At 35.7% G+C, this 23,257-nt stretch overlaps 1 protein-coding gene across 1 annotated transcript in view; it reads left to right on the forward strand.

Moving 5' to 3' along the window:
* Positions 1-2,465: 2,465 nt before the first annotated feature.
* LOC134743770 (putative carbonic anhydrase 3) overlaps positions 2,466-23,257 on the forward strand; it is a 46,896-nt gene continuing 26,104 nt past the window's right edge. The window contains exon 1 of the mRNA XM_063677422.1: positions 2,466-2,690. Within this exon, the coding sequence (XP_063533492.1) occupies positions 2,645-2,690 (46 nt within the window). The 5' untranslated portion in view covers positions 2,466-2,644. The remainder of the gene's footprint in view (positions 2,691-23,257) is intronic.

A 23,257-nucleotide genomic window follows, 5' to 3' on the forward strand; every position in this document is an offset into this window, starting at 1 on the left:
TCTGTATACTAATCATCAGAATTCAAATACCTATCGTTAAATTCGATTAGTCTGCATATAACTCGCCGACTTGACCGTTCAAGCTAGGAGTTTTTTAGGTAACGCCTACAGTTTTTATACGAGCAATTTCGACGAAGACATTTTGTCGTTAAACTTATTTTTCCCCTCACTAGCTCGGAAAGCCGTCTTTTATCCTTTAAAACAAGCGGGGAAAAACGCATTTTATCCACTAGTGGGGAAAGTAATTTGACCTTGGATGGAGCGTGTTTAAGTAGCTTGACAGATAACAAAACATAAAACGCTCATAATAATGGTTTCGTTCTATATTAATTATCATTAAATAAATGGTTTGAGAATCTAATAAAAAATACCAAATTTAGCTTTATTTAATAATTTTAAGTCATAAACCTTAAAATTCCATAAGAAACGTTAGATTTTTATGATGTTAAATATAATTCTGAACGCACAAGTTGAGTCGATGCAATTTCAAAACGCATCGTTGACATTTCATACGTCAGAACAGAAATGTCAACATTGTCAACAAAATTTTTACTTAAAAACACTTCTCACCGACTCACGTAAAAATCAGAATTTCCAGTGTTTGCTGTTATAATATCGTAAAAAAAGTGATTCCAGTGATGAAGATGATCTAACGTCTGTGGATGTTGCACTTTCCTCGCTATAGTGAGGGGAAAAGTTTTGTGTTACACACGGGTGCAAATGTATTTTATTTCTCGTGTCTTGAAGCACTCGCTCCGCTCAGGATTCTATTTTAGAACCACTCGCTTCGCCCGTGGTTCAACTATAGAATCCTTTCGCTTGCTCGTGTTTCAATTCCACACTCGCGGGTAAAATACAACTTTGCACCCTTGTATAACAAATAACTATTAACACTTGCCAGCAATGCCGGTATAGAGACAGTACAGTAGTCACCCCCTCCAACTAAGCTAGATCAAAGCTCTTACAATGAATTACTAATTACTGCCTGATTAATAGCTGCAACTTCTCTACATATCCAAACAGACAAATGCAAACAGCATTCTAAATATGTAGAATCAGTAGAATGCATCAAAAATTCACAGTTAATAGTAAGCTGCGGTTTGAGGAAAAGCGTGTTTAAAAGCAGCTGTCGCCCTATTCACGGTGTTACATGCCTATTTCCATTGCTTGCTGGAAGGTTGTCTCAAGTCAACCAGTTTGTAAAAGACTACGTAAGTAATAGGAATAGGTAACTCGATTACCTTAATTAACAACTATATGTTAATTAACCCTTAAATGCATGATTTTTTGTATAACTTTTTAATAAATTGAAATAGATGTGTCATGCTGTATAAAAGTAATAAATGTGATTTTGGATAGCTGCATATTGAGCCACGGACCATCAAATATACGATGCATATATACATCATTATGCATTTAAGGGTTAAGGTAATCCAAGGTATGAGTTATGACTATTATTATCACTGGTAGGTACGCCTTAGGTGATCGCTACCTTCCTCTGTTTGCCATAGCAATAGGACACATACAGCTTACTTAATAGAGTCTGTGTGCGGTAAGAGAAGAGTCGTAGAATACCTACCTATTGGTTTGGTTCCCCTATATTCCACGACTTTTCTTTCCGCACAGATTCTAGTCGCATGAATCTAGCCGCTGCCATTCAGTTGAAGGTACCTAGAGTACTTATACGCTCTCATTTTAAAACGACATTCTGAAATAATCTCGCCTAAGGCTGAATTTCATTGCTGCTCTGGGACTAGTGGGACTGGACCAACGCTCTACCAATTGAGCTCGGTACTGAAGTTTACCGATGGCTACAAAATACAAGGAACATCAACTTGTCTTAACAGTTAACACGTACCTAGTAAATTAGTAGTAAGTAAGTTCATAAAACAGTAATCTTACATCCGACTGGTTACTCATATTTTATTCAATTTCTGTATAGCAACAGGCGGGCCAATGCACGAAAATCTATATTTAAAGAGTCTGCTTTAACTACAACTGCTCTACCGATGATTATTTAATAATTAAGGAAACCGAAGTAGTATTTATGACTACTAATAAAACTAGTACCTACGCCTTAGGTGATTGCTGCCTTGCTCTGCTTGCCATCTATAGGACATAGGGTTAATGGCTCAGAGGAACACGTGTACCTGTGTGAACTAAAGCTATTTAATAAACTCAAACGAAATTAAAAAAAAAACTTCATCAACATTGAGAGGACTTTTTGAAGAGACAACACTGAGAAGATACATTTTTTTAATTATAAAAGAGAGTTTTTATTTAGGCATCTAAAAAATGTCCAACTGTTGTGAAGTCGCATTGAAATTAAATACCTACGCAACAACTATTCGTAGGTAATCGCAAGCGAACATAGACTGGTTTCCTCGAGCGTTCGGCTCTTGCGCTTGAACACGCGAATGTAACAACAGCCCACTAGGGGAAGGTATTATGCGAGGGAAACCAGCGCGCAGACAGTTGACGCTCGCCCGACAAGACACCGTTCGGTCGTTGAACGGCACGCATCAAACAAATGCCGCGCTTTCAACAAAACAATTGAATTATGACTAAAAAGTTCAAAACAAGTGAAGTTTAAATTAAGTAATCAGATTTTTTTTGTGTGACAATAAAAAATTCTGTGACAGTTATGCATATCATAATTTCAACGTTTTTCGTGCTCGCGCTTTTGCAAGGTATGTATTTTTCAGGATCGATCGAATTTAATAATAAACTGTTTAATTTTTTTAGGAGAAAAGTTGTAGTTACTATCATATTAACACTTTCAAGTCGCGATATCACCGTACTATATAGCGTATATAAATATTTAATTTTAAGAAAGGGCCATGGTTTACTTGGAGGAAGGGACAGTCTGCATCAATAGTAGCGGATGAAACAACGCGCCAAAAGTATTTGACATCTTCTAGTAGGGTTAGTAAGCGCATTGAATATGCACTTTTGTCTCAGGCGATGCCGCTTGGCACGATTGTTCCTTAGGTCAAACAAAGCTGATTTGGCCCGGTAGCCACGAGATCGTAGCGTGCATACCCCCCAAAAAGGGGTGGTGAAAGGCTCCTCAGGTCCAATATGCTATATTTCTTCCTGCTCTTAGCAACTAGGGCAAGTTCTATATCATTTTCGTATAATTTAGGAACGAGAAATCCATTTTTGAAATAATTATTAGACCTTTCCATACAAAAAAAAATGATTTTTGCACAAAAAATGAAAAAAATTGTGACAATTTTGGCTGTAACAATCACGGTGTGGCGATTTGCACTAAATATTTTTTTTAATTTGTCGTTTTTCTTTTTATTCATACAAACTTTCACCCCCCCCCATTTCACCCCTTAAGGGTTATAAAATTAAGGGGGAGGGGGTTAGTTATTAAATTAAGGGTGTAAGGGGTTATAAAATTTTATTTTATAACTAAACTAACATACCTATTGTAATTAATCGATGTTCAAACTTTTAGGTTAAAATTTTCAGTACTTTAGGATCTACATGTGTTTAAGTTAAAGACATTTTATTTCATTTCATTTTGTCATTTTGACTTATGTACCTATTTTTTATTTCATAATATCCCATACATTTTAATATCTAACAATACTACCTTACTCTGCTTAATTCCGGACATCATACAATCTAAAGCACTGAAGATATGTGGCTGAAATTTTCAACATCGATCAAATGCAGCAGGTTTAAGTTTATGATAAAATATTTTTTTATAAAATCATACCTTAAGGTGGTGAAATGGGGGGGGTAAAAGTTTATATGAAAGAAAAATGAAAGCAATAAATTTGTACCAACGAAGGGCAAAAACGCATGGAAATATCATTAAAACATTATATTTATACTTTTAAAATGCCAAAATTAGTGTTTTTATAAACATTTTTAATCTTTGACTTTGGCCATAGTTCCATTTGTATATTTTGTATAGAAATCGTCACCGCCACGCACTATAAAATACGGTAAGGAACAAGTTTATGTTCCTTGTATATTTTGTAGCAGTCGCGTATGCTGCGGTAGCTCAGTTGGTAGAGCGTTGCGTTGGGCCGGAGTTGCAGAGCAGCGGTGAAATTCCTTTGGCGAGATTCCTTTAAATGTAAAAATATTTTTATTTTTTTCTAATATTCTGTGTTAAGGTTAAAAATCTTTTTATTTAAGGCACTTATTGTTTGAATATAGTTAGAGTTATTGCAATAGTTATTTAATAATTTACATAATTTTTCACCTCAGTAGTGAGAACATATGAAAGGTTCAAATGTTTTTCCAAGTACACAGAATAATACAGAAAAAAAATGTAATAAAAGTATGAAGTGGCAGTTCATGGCCTTCACTAAATTAAAAAGCTATTTTGTTTCACTCCCTGGGGCGAGGAAAGTCGCACTTTTTCACTCCCTGGAGTAAGGAAAGTCGCACTTTCCTCACTCCAGGGAGTGACGAAAGTAGGCTTGTTCGAGATGCTGAGGTGAAAATATAATATTAGGTACCCAATATCTAAATATAGGTATCGTAACAAAAAAAGATGTTTAAAGTTTTGAATGATTCACGGTTAGTTTCACTAGACTTATATTGACCGGGATATAGACCGTGATTACGTTTTGTATTATTTGTGAGCTCCCGACGCAGTTACATGCATCATGTTAATACAAAAGGTAATCACGGTCTATATCCCGGTCAATATAAGTCTAGTGAAAGATGTTTAAATTGGCTAGTCATTATATTTCGACCATATGTCACTTTTCTCGACTCAAAATATTGTCTCGACCACGCTATCTATCCATATGATACCATGTCAATAACTTGCGTGCTAAAGCTCATTAAAGTGTTCAGACCAATTAAAGTGACGAATTGTTATTTTTTAATTCGCAACGTTCAGGCGATGCAGATATTCGCTCTATTTATCATGTGAGGTCAGGCATTGTGTGTTTCAAATGAATAATAACTGCATCAAGCGTCTCAAGTCAAGACCGGTAACAGCTTTAATATATTATACAGTCACTTGCAATAACATCTTATCTTATCTTTCACATCGAAACGCGCAATAATATATAAATATCACTCGCTCTTACGGATAGAGCGGTACTGTCATAGTAAATTTTGTAACCACAGAATATTCACTGCCATCTATCGATACACTTTAAAACTAAAAATGAAGATTTATAAAAATAGGATAAAATGTATTAAAAAAAAAAAAAAAAAAAAAAAAAAAAAGTATTTAAATATGAATAAATGATTTTTTTATTTGCATTAATTATTTTTATATGATTTGACCCATGTCCTTTCACTGATATGCGTTAAAATTGTTAAAAAACAAACGAAACCGTCAACGCCCTCTATACGAGAGTAGGCCAAAGGTAGTGGCGCCCTCTGATCGAGAATCAAATTTTCGTGATTTTCGAGGCACGTTTTTTCCTTAGACTGTATCCATCTATTACGGAGTTATATCTATCTTTGCTACGAATAATATAGGTAATGATTATATATATATTTTAATGTAAAACGCGCCTTATATATTTTTTATGTAAAACTGTAATCGCTCTATTTTTATAACAATTTTAAGCAAAGAAAACTAGTAGGTACTTATCAAATATAGATATATGCTACGTACATTCTGGCAAAAAAGAGTAGAAATTAAAAAGTGGTAACACTGTAAGTGTCGTCCCTTTCATATCAATCTAAGAAAAACGGGACGACAGTACAGTGTTGCCACACTTTAATTTCTATCTTTTTTTGTCAGACTGTACTGTATAGGTAAATGTTCATGCCAAGTTTCATGTAGGTAATCTCAGCATGTCATTTCACACACTACTCGACCTAGTTTAGAGTGCCTAATAGGTAGGAAAAACTGTTAATTAGCAGATATTTAGGAATTAAACGAACTTACCTGTAAGTGAAGTTCGATTCTAATTATATTTCACCGCACAAACTTCTCATGATGATATTAACTTGTAGTAGGCGCTATCAGCGTGCCTTTGATCATGACTTTTAGAGCAATAATTCAGAGTAAAAATGAAAAATTTTCAGTATATGGGCTCCAAACAACAGTTGTGGTGACGTCAAAGGCCAGAGGTCAAAGGGTAGATACCTAGTATAAAAAATATATATTATCACTAATAAATAAGACACATTCTAACAAATAGAGCTTATTATAAAATAGTTACTTATAATCTTCCAACGGCTAACTAATTCTAAATAACGGCATTTATCCTTATTTTATTTCTAATGTTATATTAAATGCAAAAAGTAATGATTACTCACCAATGGTAATCTTGAGTGCTAGCACATACAGAAAGTATCTAATTTGAAGTCATTGCCACTTCATTCGAGGATTACTCAGAATGTGTTGCGTTGACTCAGTAAAATGGACATACAATCTCTGTAATAGGGGTCTATCGGGCTGTATCCTTTAGTAAGGCTGATTAATGCCTCAACATTCCTTTTGAATAAATTGTATAGGACTAGCTTTTTAATTCTTAGTCATTTTGTTTAAATTTTAAGATCTAAATTGATTGGTTCCAGTCCGATTTTTGGCATACACCTATGTCATATCGTTAACGATGCACGTTTCAATGTCACTACTTAGGTAACTAATTTTAACAATTATAATATAAACTAGGTTAAAAATAAAGGCTGCACTTAATAGTTCAGTCACTAAAGTAATTACCTACTCAACGGCACGACTTTAAGCATCTATGGCCATTGTTAAACTTCGGCGGTAGCACGGTCGCATTTTTATCGCTTGTCACCATGCCTGTCACGTCCTAACAAGTATGTTAGTGCGAAAGTGACGGGCATAGTGACTGTAGGCGATAAAAATAGAATCATGCTGCGCCTGTTGATAAAAATCAAAAACTTATAATATCAGTTCAAAATGAATTGTAATCCGGAAGGCAGCTTAGAATTTCATTTATGAACCGTAACTAAAGTTTCACGAGTTATGTAAAAGGGGTACCTAATGCACTTTATGGGCAAAATAATGATTATACGTAATATTGGTAACAGGCGAAGCAGTGAAAGCTTTTACACTTGATTATGGCACTACTTTTCCTACAGTCGACTAATAATGTAGCTTAGGTTACCAAATATATCAATATATATATATATATATAAATTAAAAAACCTTGTTACTTTCTGAGCACTTGTGTTATAATAAAAATGTGACACAATTAATTAATAAATAAAATTAAATCTATAGACAAAATAACCTTTAATTCCCCGAACTTAACTAACTTTTCTTAACTTTCCTATTTTGTTATGGTGACGAGAGAAGCATAGTCTCTTCCATGACGTTTCTGCAACAATGCTAACTTTAGTGTTCCCACATTATTATACAATTTTCATATCTGTGTAATTGTCTTAATTGTATATATACAATGTCAACTGTGAAATAAAATACCTGTGACTGTGGCGCTCGGACTCATACCTATAGTTACTAGGGACCCACCTATGGCTTAGTTTGGGTCTATGCTGATTTATGTATGACAAGTTCGGAAATTAGGTCTAATTTGGCTTGATTCTTAATCCCTGTACTTTGCACCGCTTTATCTAGTAAGTAGTAACAACATTGCGTCTGACCGCTGCAGTCAGTAGGCGCGGCGTTGGATTACCCATTCAGTGAAACTTAATATTCCCGGCGTTATTCCCTTGAGCGTAGGCGAAAACTAGTACATATATATAGTTTGACTTAGAGATATGTCAGGCTGGTTGTATATAATCAGAGATTATATAAGATTAGTTCTTTTGAGGTGAACTTTCGCTTGCTCTCGGTTAGCTAAGGGAACAACAAGCGTAGGCCGCAAAAGCCGCATCGGAAAGATAATGGCTGTAGGTACTCTTCATGGACTAGTTTATGGGACAATTGACACCTTTTTGCTCTCTTTCTGTTTGATAATTTGTGCTTTCGCAGCTTTTGTTGATGCAGCTCAGGGAGAGCCTACCACTTTCCTCCGATCCCGTAGCCGCGATAGCTAAAGACGCCCCGGTTCGAAATGTTCGAATCTAGCCTTCACCATTGGAGGGCTTCGTCACTTTTTCTTTAATATATGACATCTATGACAGTTTATAAAAAGTGTACAACTTTAAATAAACTAAATAAAATTGCTCATAATAGCCATACTTTCTAACAAGATTCGTAACAAAGACAGTTGTTGCAAGAAAGTGGAATGCGACAGTGTCAGACATGTCGGCTGGGGCGTTATCGCCTGCCGATATCCCATTTATTACACAATAAGGAAATGTTCTCGACACCTAGTAAATTTAACTTATCTCTTATAATTATGATTTATTGCGTACAGTGTAGTTCTTGATTATTGAACTGTATGTAGAACCTTAATTTCGGTTATACAGTTTTATAAACTAGGTACAGTTAGGTACTATTAGGTATATGGGTCGAGTCCGTCTAACTTTCACTAACTTAACCCTTCGGATGGCAATCTATGCCTCTTCCCGGACCCGGACCGTTATTCTAGCATGAGTTTTCTGTGTGACTTTAAGGTTCTTTAATATTGTAGGCATATTATATAGTAATTCTTTCACTTATTTTCTCAAAGATTAGCTAAAAAAGATACTTTTGAGGGATTGGTAAATTTGACGTGCCAAAGTGTGAATTGCCAATAAATACTGACGTTGTAGGAGTGTCATTATGAAAACTATGAAAAAAATCATATTTTCATACAAACTCCTACACTTTATGACTACGAAAATCTGTTGTTGAGAGATTTCTTTAATAGTAAATTTAGCAATATTTTTAAGTTTTAATAGGAAACATACTATTATTTATCAATATGATTTATTGCATACCTACATAGTTTAAATTATTAATTATTAACGAAACTACTACAAACACGTTTTAACGAACATTTAATTTATGAATCAGCTACACCTACTAACAGCAACACTTATAAATGATCATTATTGGATCTTGTATCATTGAAATAAGGCATATATTGTGTCATTTAACGACTCACTTACTTTTGGTACACATGGATTAAGTATGTAAAATATTCACTTATACATATAATTTGATTACATCCTTGACTGGCATTGACGGCATTTTCGTGTCCTGTCTGCGGTTAAGTTTTTTACTGCCATTAATTTAACGCCTTATTAGTACATAAAATTATCAACATAAAATGAGTTTTTCAATTGGCATTACGAGTAAGCAATGCACGTGGAGAGGTGTATTCAGAAACTCAGAATTTAATACATATTAGTGGCGCTTACAAGTCTATCAAACAATACACCGACGTTAAAATCGAATTGATCATTTCTGAATATGCCTTCATTGGAAAAAACGGTAAAAACCTCAAGCAGTCAAACCACGAGTGTAATACTGACGTTTTGGTTCGTACGTGCTTTTTCTATCTATGAGTTTTACATATAAAACTTCTACTCGCTCTATAATATTCTTTCTAATAAAGTTGCTCAAAAAGTGCTACTTTTCGTGGCTGTTTAGCGTGCGGAAAGTTGGTTTACGCGAACTAGTGCTTTTTACTTTTCCAATTTTTTTTAATTTATACTTGTTCCAATTCATGACTACTTATTGATGAGTGTTTATATTAGTTTCCTTTAAACGTCGTAATCAACATAGAAACCTACTGTTAATGTAAGAATACGAAAAATATGCATATTTCATATTTTATTACTTACCTCTTCATCATTATAAGTATTATAACACGTTTATTTTTTAATGTCGAAAAACCGTTCTTAATAAGTTGTCTCAATGGAACGGAACGCCTGTCAAAGAAGAGGCGTATTTTCTTACTGCAAGAATGTTTTAAGTTTCCAAAGGCAACATTCGATATTGTTTTTATAAATATACGATACACAAATAAACGTAAATAACAATATTTAGGTAATAATAGTACAATGTTTTAATATTTACAATTGTTTCTGTCTTATAGAATATGCATTTGAAAAAAAAAACTTTAATTGAAGTGGGTTCAATAATAATAACAAAATCAATTCTAGTCGAATAAAAGCTAGAAAAACACTTCTTCATAATGTCAATATCAATGATGTCACAGAATTAATAATATAAAGTTTCGAATTCCATTCCTTAATACTTGTTGCTTTTCTTATTTTTTCGCAACTGTATTAAAAGACGGCGTTCGATACACGTGCGGATATGTCATTCTTCACTCGTCCCGAGTCATATCTCGGTACTCGTGAATTAATGACATACATTCCGCACTAGCATCGAAATGTACTATTACAGACTTTACAGTACATATGATGCTACTTTACCGCACTAGTGCGATAATTAGCACATTACTTAACTAGGTATGCCGAAAACTTAAAAGGTCATATGTACTGTAAAACGTTGTATGATACATGTGCAAATAGGTTATTTCCTATTTTTCGCACTTGTATCGTAATGGCGGTGGGTTGGGACTCGATAAAATTCAAATAGAATTGGACGTTGCCACAGAATAAATAATAGTAAACGTTGCATGCAAGCGCTAATGGATGAAAAATTTATGTTAAATATTAGGTATGCATTGGCCTTTTGGCTAATCGGTCGAATTAAATTTAATCTATTACGATACGATTTAATGGTGACGCAGGATCACAGTTAAGCTTGAACTAAAGCTAGCTTGATTTGAACAAGTTAGCTTGATTTTGTTATTATTGGATTATTAAATGTGGCAAAAACCGAGACAACGCGAGGAAAGTGATAACTAAATAGTTTACATATTGGAAATCACCTAAAGTATACGTTTACTTACTTACTTAGGTACTTACTTCGCTGGCTCAGCGACCCGAAGTGGATCTTGGCCTCCGATACTAGGTTTCGCCATTCGTTCCCATCCTGTGCGATCCGACGCCGTATACGTTTAGTTATTTTTTATTATTTTGCTAGAAACCTACCTATAATTATTGACTATCTTCCTCAAAATTTGGCTTTATTGCTAACATAGAGGTACGCTATTATAAGATCTTTGATCGAGAGGGGGACCATACCATAGATAAATCATATATATTTACCTACATAATAATTAATCATAGTAATGAATGATCTCAATCGATAATTATTCACTAGGAAACGATCGAAGGGAGACGGAATTAGTACCTATATGGTAAATTTGGCGTATTTCTGTTATGTTAATACTTCTAATATTTCTACGGCTGTAGCCACCGTGCAGGTCTCGACGACAAATAAAAAGACTTCGATTTGAAGTAAACTTATAATCAATAGGTGCTGGTTACTTTACTAGGTACAGTTGACGAAAACGGTTAAAGGATGCAGAAGTGGTGGTAATAGTATGGAGGCTGATGCGAAAGTGATTAAGCTAATTTTGAATGGAAAAAAGGTAGTCTAAATTTAGGTGCCTCTAATTGGCCGCGATACAGGTTATGTGGAGCGCTCATATTGATGCATTTAAGCCTCCGCATAGTAAGCGAGCCCGACGGCTGCGTTTAGCTACTGCATTATACAAATAAAAGGTTGCGTTCGCAACAACGGCTTTGCGCATTAATAGTTGAATGTCTATTCGTCTTCTATGTTTTCGACGTGTTTAATGTAATATACTGCGATTGGATTCAACAGAATTAACAAATTAAAACTCTTTTGTTATTCTCCGGTCATGGACAGTATGGCGCCATACTTTTAAACCAGACAAATTAATAAAACGTTAACCTTAAGCAGCTCTATGATTTATTTATCTTAAAATGTTGGCAGGATTTAAAAATTGGTGTTAAATAATTATTTTACTGGATTGTGTATGTCTCATTATTAGTGCCACGTTAATTATAGGGGCGTTTACTATAATAAATGGTTTAAGAAATGTTAACAATTAGCGGAATTTAAATAATTTACGAAATAAATAGTCCCATTACCTAGGTACTTAGAAACTTAGATATTGAGACAACGCGCAGCCTAAAAGAAGGATTTCGAAATTTGAAGAGCTCCATTTCCGCTCCAAGTGAAGCGCTGGTGTAAGAGCATGCGACTTCAAACCCCGGCTCGTACCAAAGTTTTTCGGAATTTATGTACCTACGAAATATCATTTGATATTTGCCCAGTCGCTTTTCGGTGAAGAAAAACATCATGAAGAAACCGGACTAAGTCCAATAAGGCCTAGTTTACCTTCTGGGTTGAAACGTCAGATGGCAGTCGCTTTCGTAAAAACTAGTGCCTACACCAATTCTTGGGATTAGTTGCCAAGCGGATCCCAGGCTCCCTTGAGAAGCCCCGTAAGAAGCCGGGATAATAAAAATAAAATAAATAAAAATAAAAATCGTTTATTTCAGACTTCATAATGGTCCATACATGTTAGTACTTAATACTATCTTAAGCAACTAAACTTAAATTATTTATTTATTATTTATTTATTAAATTATTTATTTATTTATTTATTCATATTATTTATTTATTTAATGCAAGGAAGAAGATTGTAGAGCTTCATTAAGCAAAACGTTTTTTTGAAATTTAAGGAAATGAGAGATGAGTATATGGGTTAAGGGGGTGTTTTTATAACTTTTACGCGGACAAAGTCGCGAGCGAAGGCTACTGTTGGATGGCAAAATATCTCAGAAACGTCATAGCTTGATCACCATAAAATAATTAAAATATTCGTAATCTTCCACGAGGTACCAAAAGACTTTGCATAAAAATGCTCACAAAAAATATTCCTATACGGATGCCTCTATTAGTTGCTCGATAGATCAAAACCACTTCTTGGCCAGGAGCCCAATTCAGATTTGACAACTTGTTACGATTTGAAATGGTTTTGATACGGCCTTGATGATCATCTTGGTGATTGGTGCGCATCTCACGCACGACTCACTTCATTTCATAGACATAGTATAGTAGTTATAGACATGAAACCGAGCGACCAGGGTAAGAGAAAGACATATTCATGTATTGACAGGTTAATGTATGGCAGCATAATCCCTTTTCTCTTTCACTCTTATAAATTTCGGTATTTCGCCATCGCCTCCTACCTATGCTGCCATAACCCGACCATGAAAAAAAACCCGGTCGGTGATAAGGACAAAGCATGGCACTATTTTCTCTTTCCTCTTATAGGAATCGCAATAAGACTATCTTTCTCTATCAAAGAGTGTCAGGCCCTTGCTTCATTTCGCATGCACCAATCAGCGTGAGCGATCTTCAATAAACTCCGTTGGCTCAGCGACCCAATGAGACTTGGCCTCCGACCTCCGACACAAGATAGCGCCACTTTTCTCGGTCCTGTGCGACCTCTCGCCAATTGGTGACTCGAAGTTCGCGCAGATCTGCCTCCACCATGATGCATCAGCGACACCTGGGGCATCCGATAGGACGTCTTCCTGCTGGGCGGCCCAACCAGGTATACTCTTTTCACGTTCCGATCTTCATCCATTCTTACAAGATGGCCCAACTAACGAAGTCTGCGCGCGCTGGCTGCACTATGCAGGTTTGCCATGTTACAAGCTTTAGTCTCTCCCATGATGTTAGGTTCAGCCACTAGGTCTTCAATCTCACGGTTCCTAAGGACTGTCCAGCTGGCAATCGGATCGGCTGGATTTTCAATCAAGGTCGTATTAAAATAAGATCGAAACCGTAACAAGTTGTTCAATCTGAATCGGGCCCCATGATGGCTTAGTTTTTGTTATGTTTATGTTATGCGCGTCACCATGTACCTACCTACATATGTACATAGATTGATTTACAAGTACCTATTACCTATGTTTTATGTATGAACACATAAGAGTACGTACATAGGTAGTGGTCAGATTGACTCGTATTAAAAGCGACAAAAGCGACTCTACCTAACGAATCTATCGAATCGCATCTATTTTTTTGATAAAATTGCAATTGTATAAGATAACTAGCTTCTGCCCACGACTTTTTCTGCGTGGAATGATGATGATGGATAAACCTATCCTTTTATAGGTAGGTAGTTATCGCACACATGTTTAATTATTAAGTAAATGCCAGAAGTATAATTGTCTGTGGTCATGATTTATTTGATTTGATTTATACCAACCGGTTTGGTTATGTCAACCGGGGTAATTGCCACTTTGGGATTATTGCGTGTATTTAAGTTAATTTTTAAACAACGTTATTTACTACACCTCCTGCCATTTTGTGATAATAAGCGTCTATGTGACGCATTTGCCCCAATGTCAGTGGTCAACAACCTTTTTCTTGATACGTATATAAAACATTTTCGAGCTTATGTTTACCGGAATGACTGCATTTTATGTAGTTTTAGTGTAAAATTAAGAACCTAGTCGTAGGTTCGTCTATCGCTAATTCCCAATTTGAAAAACGAACGAAGACAGAACAGAGGGCCAGCCTAAAATCGCCAACAAAGTTTTGCCTTTCTGTCGCAAATGTTATTACGTAACGTAAGTACGACAGAAAATCGACTGGCAAAAATCGTCTTACGTAATAACTGAATGGCGCTTTGATATGTATTTATCAATTCTTTAAGTGTGATGGCAAGCCAACTCCGTAATTCGATTCCGTTAAAAAAAACACACACACACACATTGTGGAAGAAAATATTGAATATATCCTTCATAAAACTACTCATCTAGATAAAATCTCCACTATTTAATTTCACTCGTTAAATAGGTCAGTGACAAAGGTAAAAATAAACGCTCTCGGGACATTTTTATATCGTAGTCTTTAAAAGGTTTACAACATCTGGAAATTAGGTTTGGATAAATGCGTCTACAAATTAGGGACGCATTTACAAGTACACAGCAAAGAATATTTCTACACACTAATTAAATATTTCATAACTTGGGGTTAAAGGAGAGTATACATAAAAAACGTGAGTGTGAAATGTCTTTAAAAAACCCGTAGTGGTCGGATCAAAAACTAAGTAATTAAGTCCGACTCACGCTTGACTGCAATTTCTAATTGGTTTACCTGTAATCTATAGGTAAAGATCTATTTTGTTTATTTTTTTCAAAATTTTAAACCCAGTAGTTTCGGAGAAGGGGGGGGGGGGAATGGTCATTTTTTGCCTATTTTCTTGAATAACTTCTAAATTGTTTGTTCTAAAATTGTAAAAAAAAATTTATTTCAGATTCTGACAATGAGTTCTTTCATTTGATATATAACACGATATAGTTTGAAAAACTTTATTTTTTAATTTTCTTATTTACCCCCCAAAAGTGGCCCCCATGTTTAAATTTCATTTGTTTGCGTTACATATCCGTCTTTGGGTCACAAACTTACATATGTATACCAAATTTCAACTTAATTGGTCCAGTAGTTTCGGAGAAAATAGGCTGTGACAGACGGACAGACAGACGGACAGACAGACAGACAGACAGACGGACAGACAGACAGACAGACAGACGGACGGACAGACAGACAGACGCACGAGTGATCCTATAAGGGTTTCGTTTTTTCCTTTTGAGGTACGGAACCCTAAAAAAGCGGACGCCATTATCCCGATTGACCTTATGTCATTATTAATTACAGTATATTTACAAGCACTTCGATCAAGGATGTACCGTGTTGTCTTAAATTATCAACTGTTTACCATTCTATTAGTATAATGAGCTGTCAATCAGTTTCGGACTAGCTGTATGCATAAACGTAATAGTTTACGAAAGTCCGAGTGGGCAAACACTTCGAAGACTAATTAGCGTAGAGGTATTAATAGCCGTTTTCTTTACTAATAGCACAGCTTTCTGTTGAAAATTCAACACTATGTTATTTGCTATGTGTGTTTAATGTGCAAAAATATCAAGAGAAGTGCCGGCAAAATTCTTTGGTTTTTCTAGTGAGCCCAGAGCGAGCTTTTCCCTTTTTTGCCAATGGTCGGTTTTGTACTTTATTGTGTACATTACTGTCCCGACAACGGTAGGTAATCGGTTTTTAATTTTAAAAGTGATTGCTAAAACGACGATCGAGTAAAACGTGCCGTAGACGTGTACGGTTTGTACGGAACGTTATTTTTGGTTGTTTTATCTAGGTTACGTAGAGTCCGGAGACTAGCGAATGCAATCCGGATTTTATTTGTATGAAATTTCGGTTCATAACCGGTTATCAACCGGTTTTCCCATATAATTAAAAACCGGTTTGCATTCCCTGCCGTAGACGTACGTCTACGGTAACCTAAGTATAAAACAACCAAAAATGACGTTCCGTGCGAGCATATAGTCAAATTCAACTCGAAAAAATTATGAAATGTGGCGTCTGGAGTAGCTACCATGTCGTTGCTTTTGTAAATTGTTAAAATTTGAAAATGGAATTATGTACCTACATCATTTGAAGAACGTACAAGTAAAGAGAGCAATTGTATCGATCATGTCAGACAATTTGCGACCTCTACCTGAATAACCTAGGAAATGATTACAGTTATTTCCTTGCTGACTGCAATCAAATTGTTATAACGACACATAATGAGCTGATCAAGAAAATTCCAGAAGAAAAATGATGAACCTACTTACCTAACTGAAACTATAATACCGGTTCATGTTGGTATTATTTATTGCATACTTCAGGAAACTACTAACTTTTTTTACCATCGCTATGATTCTATTTTGCATAAACTTCATGACAACATCTAATCATCAGGCGTGGTATAAAAAAAATTCAGACCAAAAAGCCATCCATATTTTGTTAGTATCATTTATTTAGTTTTTTATTTATTTAATAAAATACAGAGTATTCTTTATATAGTCATAACCCCGCAAAACTCAATAAAGAGTTTGACTGTGGGGTCATCAGTCTCCAGTTACATATGTATATACTTAACTTATTTAACTAACGTAATTATAGTAGTGCAATTACTACAAAATATTGTGGTAGTGTATTTTTAACAAGGATTTAAATTTATTATTCTCACGTTAGTAACCTATATCTACTTCGACCTACCAATGACTACTTCTGTCCTACCTAATGGGTGGGCAGGTCGATGCGCTCGTCTAACGCCAAATAACCAGACCGATTTGTGTTGTTATCGATTCCATTTTTTATCACTTTACGCGAACTTATTTAACAACCACTCAGTAATTATGTTACTAGTTATTTCTAATTAGTGACGTTACTAAATGGATTATATTATCGCAGAAAGTAAGCTCGATAGAAAGTCAAATAAAAATTCCCACAAATCGGCCTGAGCACTTTTCGTCTAACTCGCCTACTGTCTGTAGGATGACTCACGCTTGGCCGGGCGTGCCCGGGCCGAGGCGTCCGACACGTCATCGGTGATTACGTGGTGCTTTCCATAGAAAACGCAGCGCCGGAAGCTCCGGCCCGGCCCCGGCCCGGTCTAGCGTGTCATCCTTAACGCGAGGGAACATTATTTATTCATAGGAAAATGTTAACAGCAATTGAAATGACAGTTCTTACTTGTATATTTATGCAGGGCTTCACAAACTTGGATTAAATATGTATGGGAAGAATACGGTTTACGTTGGAAAAAAGGGTCAGCTTTACACCTGACGGTGCACACCGGTCCTAAATCGGGAAAAGCGGTACATTGATTATTAAAACTGTTAAAAAATCGATCTTAGGTAACTATCCAGTTAGGAAATGAGTATGTATTTTATTACAGCATAATTAAGTTAACGACAACCAAATATAAATATAAACAGGGAAATTTACTATAAGTATATTTTTTTCGAGTACGATTTCAAGCTGTTTTAAGAAATAGAAGGAGTAGTTACCTAATGTACGACATAGTGAGAAGACACTAGAGAAAACTCTCTTAACATTAGGTATTAAGTAGTATTAACTTGGTACTACTCCACAGATCACAGCTAACTTAATGTTGAAAAAATCAATTATGTGAAAATCAGCTACGGAAGGAAATTGGTAGTTTAGTTTAGTTTAAGTTATAAACAGGGTAATTTTTCGAGTAAGATTTCAACTTCATGTTGGTAAATCAGCTACAGAAAGAAGTTAGTAGCCTATCTGTAGGACGCCCGACTTTCAAACTAGAGTTCAAGAAGAGTTTTTGGAACTTTTCGTTTAAATAATGTAAGTTGTTTTTAAATATATTAATAACGGGTCAATCACGTATTTTAAGTCGAAAAACGCTCGACATGTTTCACTCCGTACCGAGGATTGTCATCAGGAGCTGCGGCCCGCAGTCTGCGCGGGTCCGTCACCGTCAACGCAAGCTCCTGATAACACTCCTCGGTACGGAGTGAAACATGTCAAGCGTTTTCCGACTTAAAACACGTGAGTGACCCGTTATTAATATATTTAATTTCATCTCAATAAGGTCTAGTTAGTACCTACCGCTCAAGTTAGTAGGAAAGCATGGACAACTACATATAACACAGTTTTGAATGTTTGGACTGTTTATAAAGCACAACCAAAGCTACGGCCTGTAGCTGCCCGTGAGCTGCGACCTCTTGTTTTACATTGACAATTAATAGAAATGCTATACAAGGTTATTCTTACCAACATCGAGACGCCCATGTCTGTAGATGTCCTTCGACGACCAACCTTTGATTGTCACTTGTTTGAAACAATATGAAATCGCGAGATTCGCCACAGTCCGGTGACCAAGGTGAGATTAGAGGAAGGTTAGCACGACTAAGTCAAGCTTTAGCAATTGGTTAATTCTTACAAAATTATTGTTCCCCAAAATTTCGCACAAACATAACAATATGTTCATTGTTTACAGTTAAATGGGATTTCCTAACGCTATCTTTGAGTTAGCAATTATATAAGTAGCAGCGAACAGACATTTTATGTAATGCCAGTCTATCTTAATTCTGTGTAGTTAAGTACCTAATTAAAACTACCTTTTGTTCAGAGGTTCTGTAAATGCCACCTCTTCTACAGATTATTTACCTATCGAAATCAAATGGTATCAAATGATTTTAATTATTATTTCACTTCTCTATCGTGTTTGCGTGTACCCAATTAAGTACCTAATTTGATTCTTTATTAGTCTTTATAATTAATTTAAAACTTGGCGCTGCACGCGTAGATGCACTGACTAAAAAAGAATTTATGGCAGTTGGACTAGAACCAAATGCACCAGTTACCTTCCTGTCTTTATCACTGAATTGAAAATAAACAAAAGTAATTACCGTGGTTACCGTGAATATCCGGAGGTCGGCTCTGAATAGAACGGAAGCGAACATTTCTAAAAAGTACCAGTATAACTTTTGAATTAGGAACATTATTCGGCTTTCTTTTTGATAGTGTGTGACATCGCAAATGTTTGAACATGGTGGTGAAAATCACGAAATTTGACATATGGCGAACTAGTACACTCAAACTTTCTGAGATTTGATGCATTTTGATAAACTTTTGTATGAAGTCGCAATATTTTGCAATAGTCGCGAGGCGTCATAAAGGTTTACCCTTTGCAAAGTAATGAATTAATTTGTAATAGCACTAACTGGAGCAGTTATATTTTCCTTCGTATTTTTTTTTGCTATCTACTTGATAAATTGTGAACGATGTCTTTATTTTGTTGTTATTACAATCTCTCGCAAATAAAGTGAAAGCTGAGCAATAAATATATGCAAATGTATGTTAATTGCTCCCTGAGATGTTATTAATTGGCGAACTTAAAATAGACATAATGTAGAGTAACATTTGAACATGAACTGGATTATTATGTCCAATATACAACGTGACTCTGGAGCAGCCGACAGCTAAGTGTAGATAATATTAATATTAGTGTGTAATATTCTATTGGCAATAGAATATCAGACATAAATTTCTCAAAAAAAGCGTGTGCATAGTATTTCATTCTGATAAGTACGCTAATGTCTTGTATACCTACTTATCGGGTTCAACATATATTCGTCAAGCAAACCCGCATAGTTGAAACTTCAAAATCGAATGAACTTTTTGAACTGAAATTAATTATTTTGTAGGATGGTATTTACAGAACAATTTTACCTCTATAGGTAGTTACTTCAGGTATTTTAGGCAGGGCAGGATATTTAAGTCTACTAAATAATTTCAAAAATACACCGTTAAAATCTATACATATTGCAATATCATAGTGTATCCACTACATCCAGGCAAGTGCACAAGAAAACTTTGAAGTTCCTTGCCAAATGGGATTTGCACTAATGTGGCCTTTTAATGCTCCGGATGCACATTTACACTCTAAAAATACAACTCACCTCGTAATGTAGGTTGCATTATATTAAATTTTACGGAATGTGCATCTTGCAGATTTATTGCCTAATAAATAACAATGTTATATTGTAACTGCACTTTAATTTAAAGTAGCGAAAATGTATTTTAATACCCGTTATGCGCTAGTTGGGTGGACATTTGGACATTTGAATAAGCGTTGCGACCCAGTTTCGGGTACATGTACAGACGGAATACAAGCAATTATATTCTGAAACACTCACTTGATTTTTTTCGAAGCTTCTATAGGACTAGAGTAGGTAAGTACCTACTTTTCGTGATTTACTGATGTCGAAATGTTTGTTTTACTACTGTTTTCGGAAAACGTGAAGTTACACGTGAAGTGAACATGCGTAAAAATAATGAAAAGGAAGGCACCTATGCTTCAAACATTAACAAATAATTACGTACGTTACGTACGTTAACAAATAATTGTTTGGAATATTTTTCTTACTTACACGTCTTTTTAAAACTACAATTATTTAACTAAAACAAAACACAAAATAAATCTTCAAAATATAATCAAACGCAAAGTTTGTTAACACTTTAACTGCCCCTCGCTTTCACTACCTACCGACATGGATCGATACGTCCGTGCATTACAGGTGATTTTTTATTTGCACAAATGTATAGAGCCATCCATTTCTGACGTCACAGAGTAGTTTGGCGGTGCATGTCATGTAATTGATGTAATGCACGGGCAGTAAAAGTGTTAATATCATCCGTATGCTGCAGCAAAAAAATATATATGTATTACCTATATTTATTATGTAGGTAGCAGTTGAAGAGTAAGAATACCTATTGGCAATTGAGTTTAAGACAGGTGGCAATAATGGTCCATTGCTTTCAATTTATAGCTATAGTAGCTGTACTTCAAGATGACTACATTGATTTATCACTCGTATGTTATGATTATGACAGATGCCATAAAGTATACTTAAGCACGTGTACCGTTATATAAGACGTGGATCAAGCACATATTCGCTCACATATAGATAAAATAATTGAGATTAATTGAAATTAATTTTCATTAAATTGTTTAAGATAACATGCAAGCTTTTGACAAATGATTTTTCGAGGAATGTTATTTTCTATATCAAGGCCGTCTTAAACTATGCTTGGGCCCTTGGGCACATAAGAATTTGGGGCCCTTTTGGAAAGTAAAGAAAGCGAATTAAACTAACATTTTTCTACTATGATCTTCTATTTATTACGGGTAATCAAATATATTGTTACTGTCTGTTTTCGGGCCCCCTGAGGGTAGGGGCCCTGGGCACGGGCCCCGTGTGCCCTTATGGTAAAGACACATTATAATGCTTGACGACAGGTAGTCTAAACGCTTATTTTATCAATTATCTACTTGCTTTCGTCACAGATGTGGTTTGAATGGACTACAATGACGGTTGCGTTGTCTTGTTTGGTATGCAGACCATTCCTTTCATTCACTAAACTTCTTGTAATTTTGAGCAGCTGCCTTGTTTACCTTGAGTTTAAAAAAAAAGTTCGTCCAAGTTAAACTCTTGCCAGCGAGTCGTGTGAAAAAAAAAGCGGTAATTTCAGTACAAGCGACAATAAAATTACTATGAAAATAAATGACAGCTTGAAACTGACAGCTTGATAGGAAAAAAAAATGCCATATAAAGAATAAAAAAATAGCTTGTGACACGATTCGCTGGTCGCTCTAACTCTTTCCCGACTTTGGCAGAACAGTGTGGAGGATCAGTTTCATAAAAATGTGTCGTTTAGGGTGACCCTTCCACACTTTGTCACTAAAATGTCTGTGGATCACCAAGTGTAGGACTGGGTGCCTGGCCAAGATGCCAATCGTTCGCGCTACGACAACGAAACGCTATCTCTCTCTATGTCTGCTAACGGTAACAATGTAAGAGTGTGATGTATAGAGAAACAAAAAGCGATTCGTTGTCGTAGTGCTAACGATTGGCACCTTGCCTAGGTTCCTGATGAGTTGAGGTTTTAATGAACTGTGTCAAATATTCTGGGTGTCAACATTCTGTGGTATTATTATCGAACTCTCATTGTGATTTCATTTCATTCTGATTTTAAGTCAATTGAGCTACGGGGAAAAATTATTAGGCGTCAATCAAAGGTTAGGTTTTCCGGCGTGTTTAATTTTCGGAACCAGAATCAGTATGTGCTAAATTTCAAATTATTTTGCTCAGCAAAGTGCCCAAGCAATGGCAAAGAACGTTGTAGGAGAATAGACGCGTGACGGAGCTGTCATCATTAAAATGAGAAATAATCAAAAAGACCCATAAAAAAGGTTGTTGGTTTTTCAGGTGCAATCTATCGCAAAGTTAATCAATAGTTTTTGACACCGCTTAATAGAAAAGATAGGACCTATATTCAGTCGTTATAACACCGATAACGACCATTATCCGCCCGCTGAAGCGATGCGCATGGCCAGCGTTGTGAATAGCCCTGCGCCGGCGCTGCGGTCAGCGGCCTACTTCGACACTGTTGTTAATAGTGCGCCGTGAGAATAATGCCCACTGTCAGTGCCAGGGCCGCGTTTTATAAAAGGTTGCATTACACTACAGCAGCCTGGCGCAACTACGAGGAAAGAAAAAATACAGTCCAAGTCAGCGACAATGCTTAGGTACTTAGGTTTATAAGGAAGGTTTGTTTCTTAGCCCGGAGTGGTTATGCAAGGTATATTTTTTTTCCTATGGGCAGGTCGTCCAAGTCGGCCAACCCTCCATACAAAGACCAAATTTTTCGCGTCAAAAAAGTTTTTCTTCTCCTTTCTCTTTATCAGAATACGATACTGAATATGCCCTTAAACGGATCACTATTATTTTTGTTACACCTTGTATTCTCTTGGATTGACAGTGATTATGTCATTCAATTGTTCGAATGTCCTATAACGTCCAGTATTAGCCTCACCACGACTGCCTTTAGCAGTTTCAAACTGACAAAATTTGACATTATTGCGCTATATACATGATATTGACGATTTTTAGAAGCAATTTGCATATTTTTATAGCTTTTGTGCAAAATTTGTTACAAATTTTTAAAGTGCATTTTAGACGTATGTTCGTGATTTCTTCTATCGAGTGAAAGTCAAAAACTCAGGATTCGATTTGATAGAGTCCCTAGAGAAAGGTTTCAAGATTGGTAACTAAATTTTTGGCAGCCAAATTGTGATATAAATAATCGGCCAAGAGCATGTCG

The sequence above is a fragment of the Cydia strobilella genome, chromosome 8 (assembly GCF_947568885.1).
Source record: "Cydia strobilella chromosome 8, ilCydStro3.1, whole genome shotgun sequence".
Classification (NCBI taxonomy): Eukaryota; Metazoa; Arthropoda; class Insecta; order Lepidoptera; family Tortricidae; genus Cydia; species Cydia strobilella.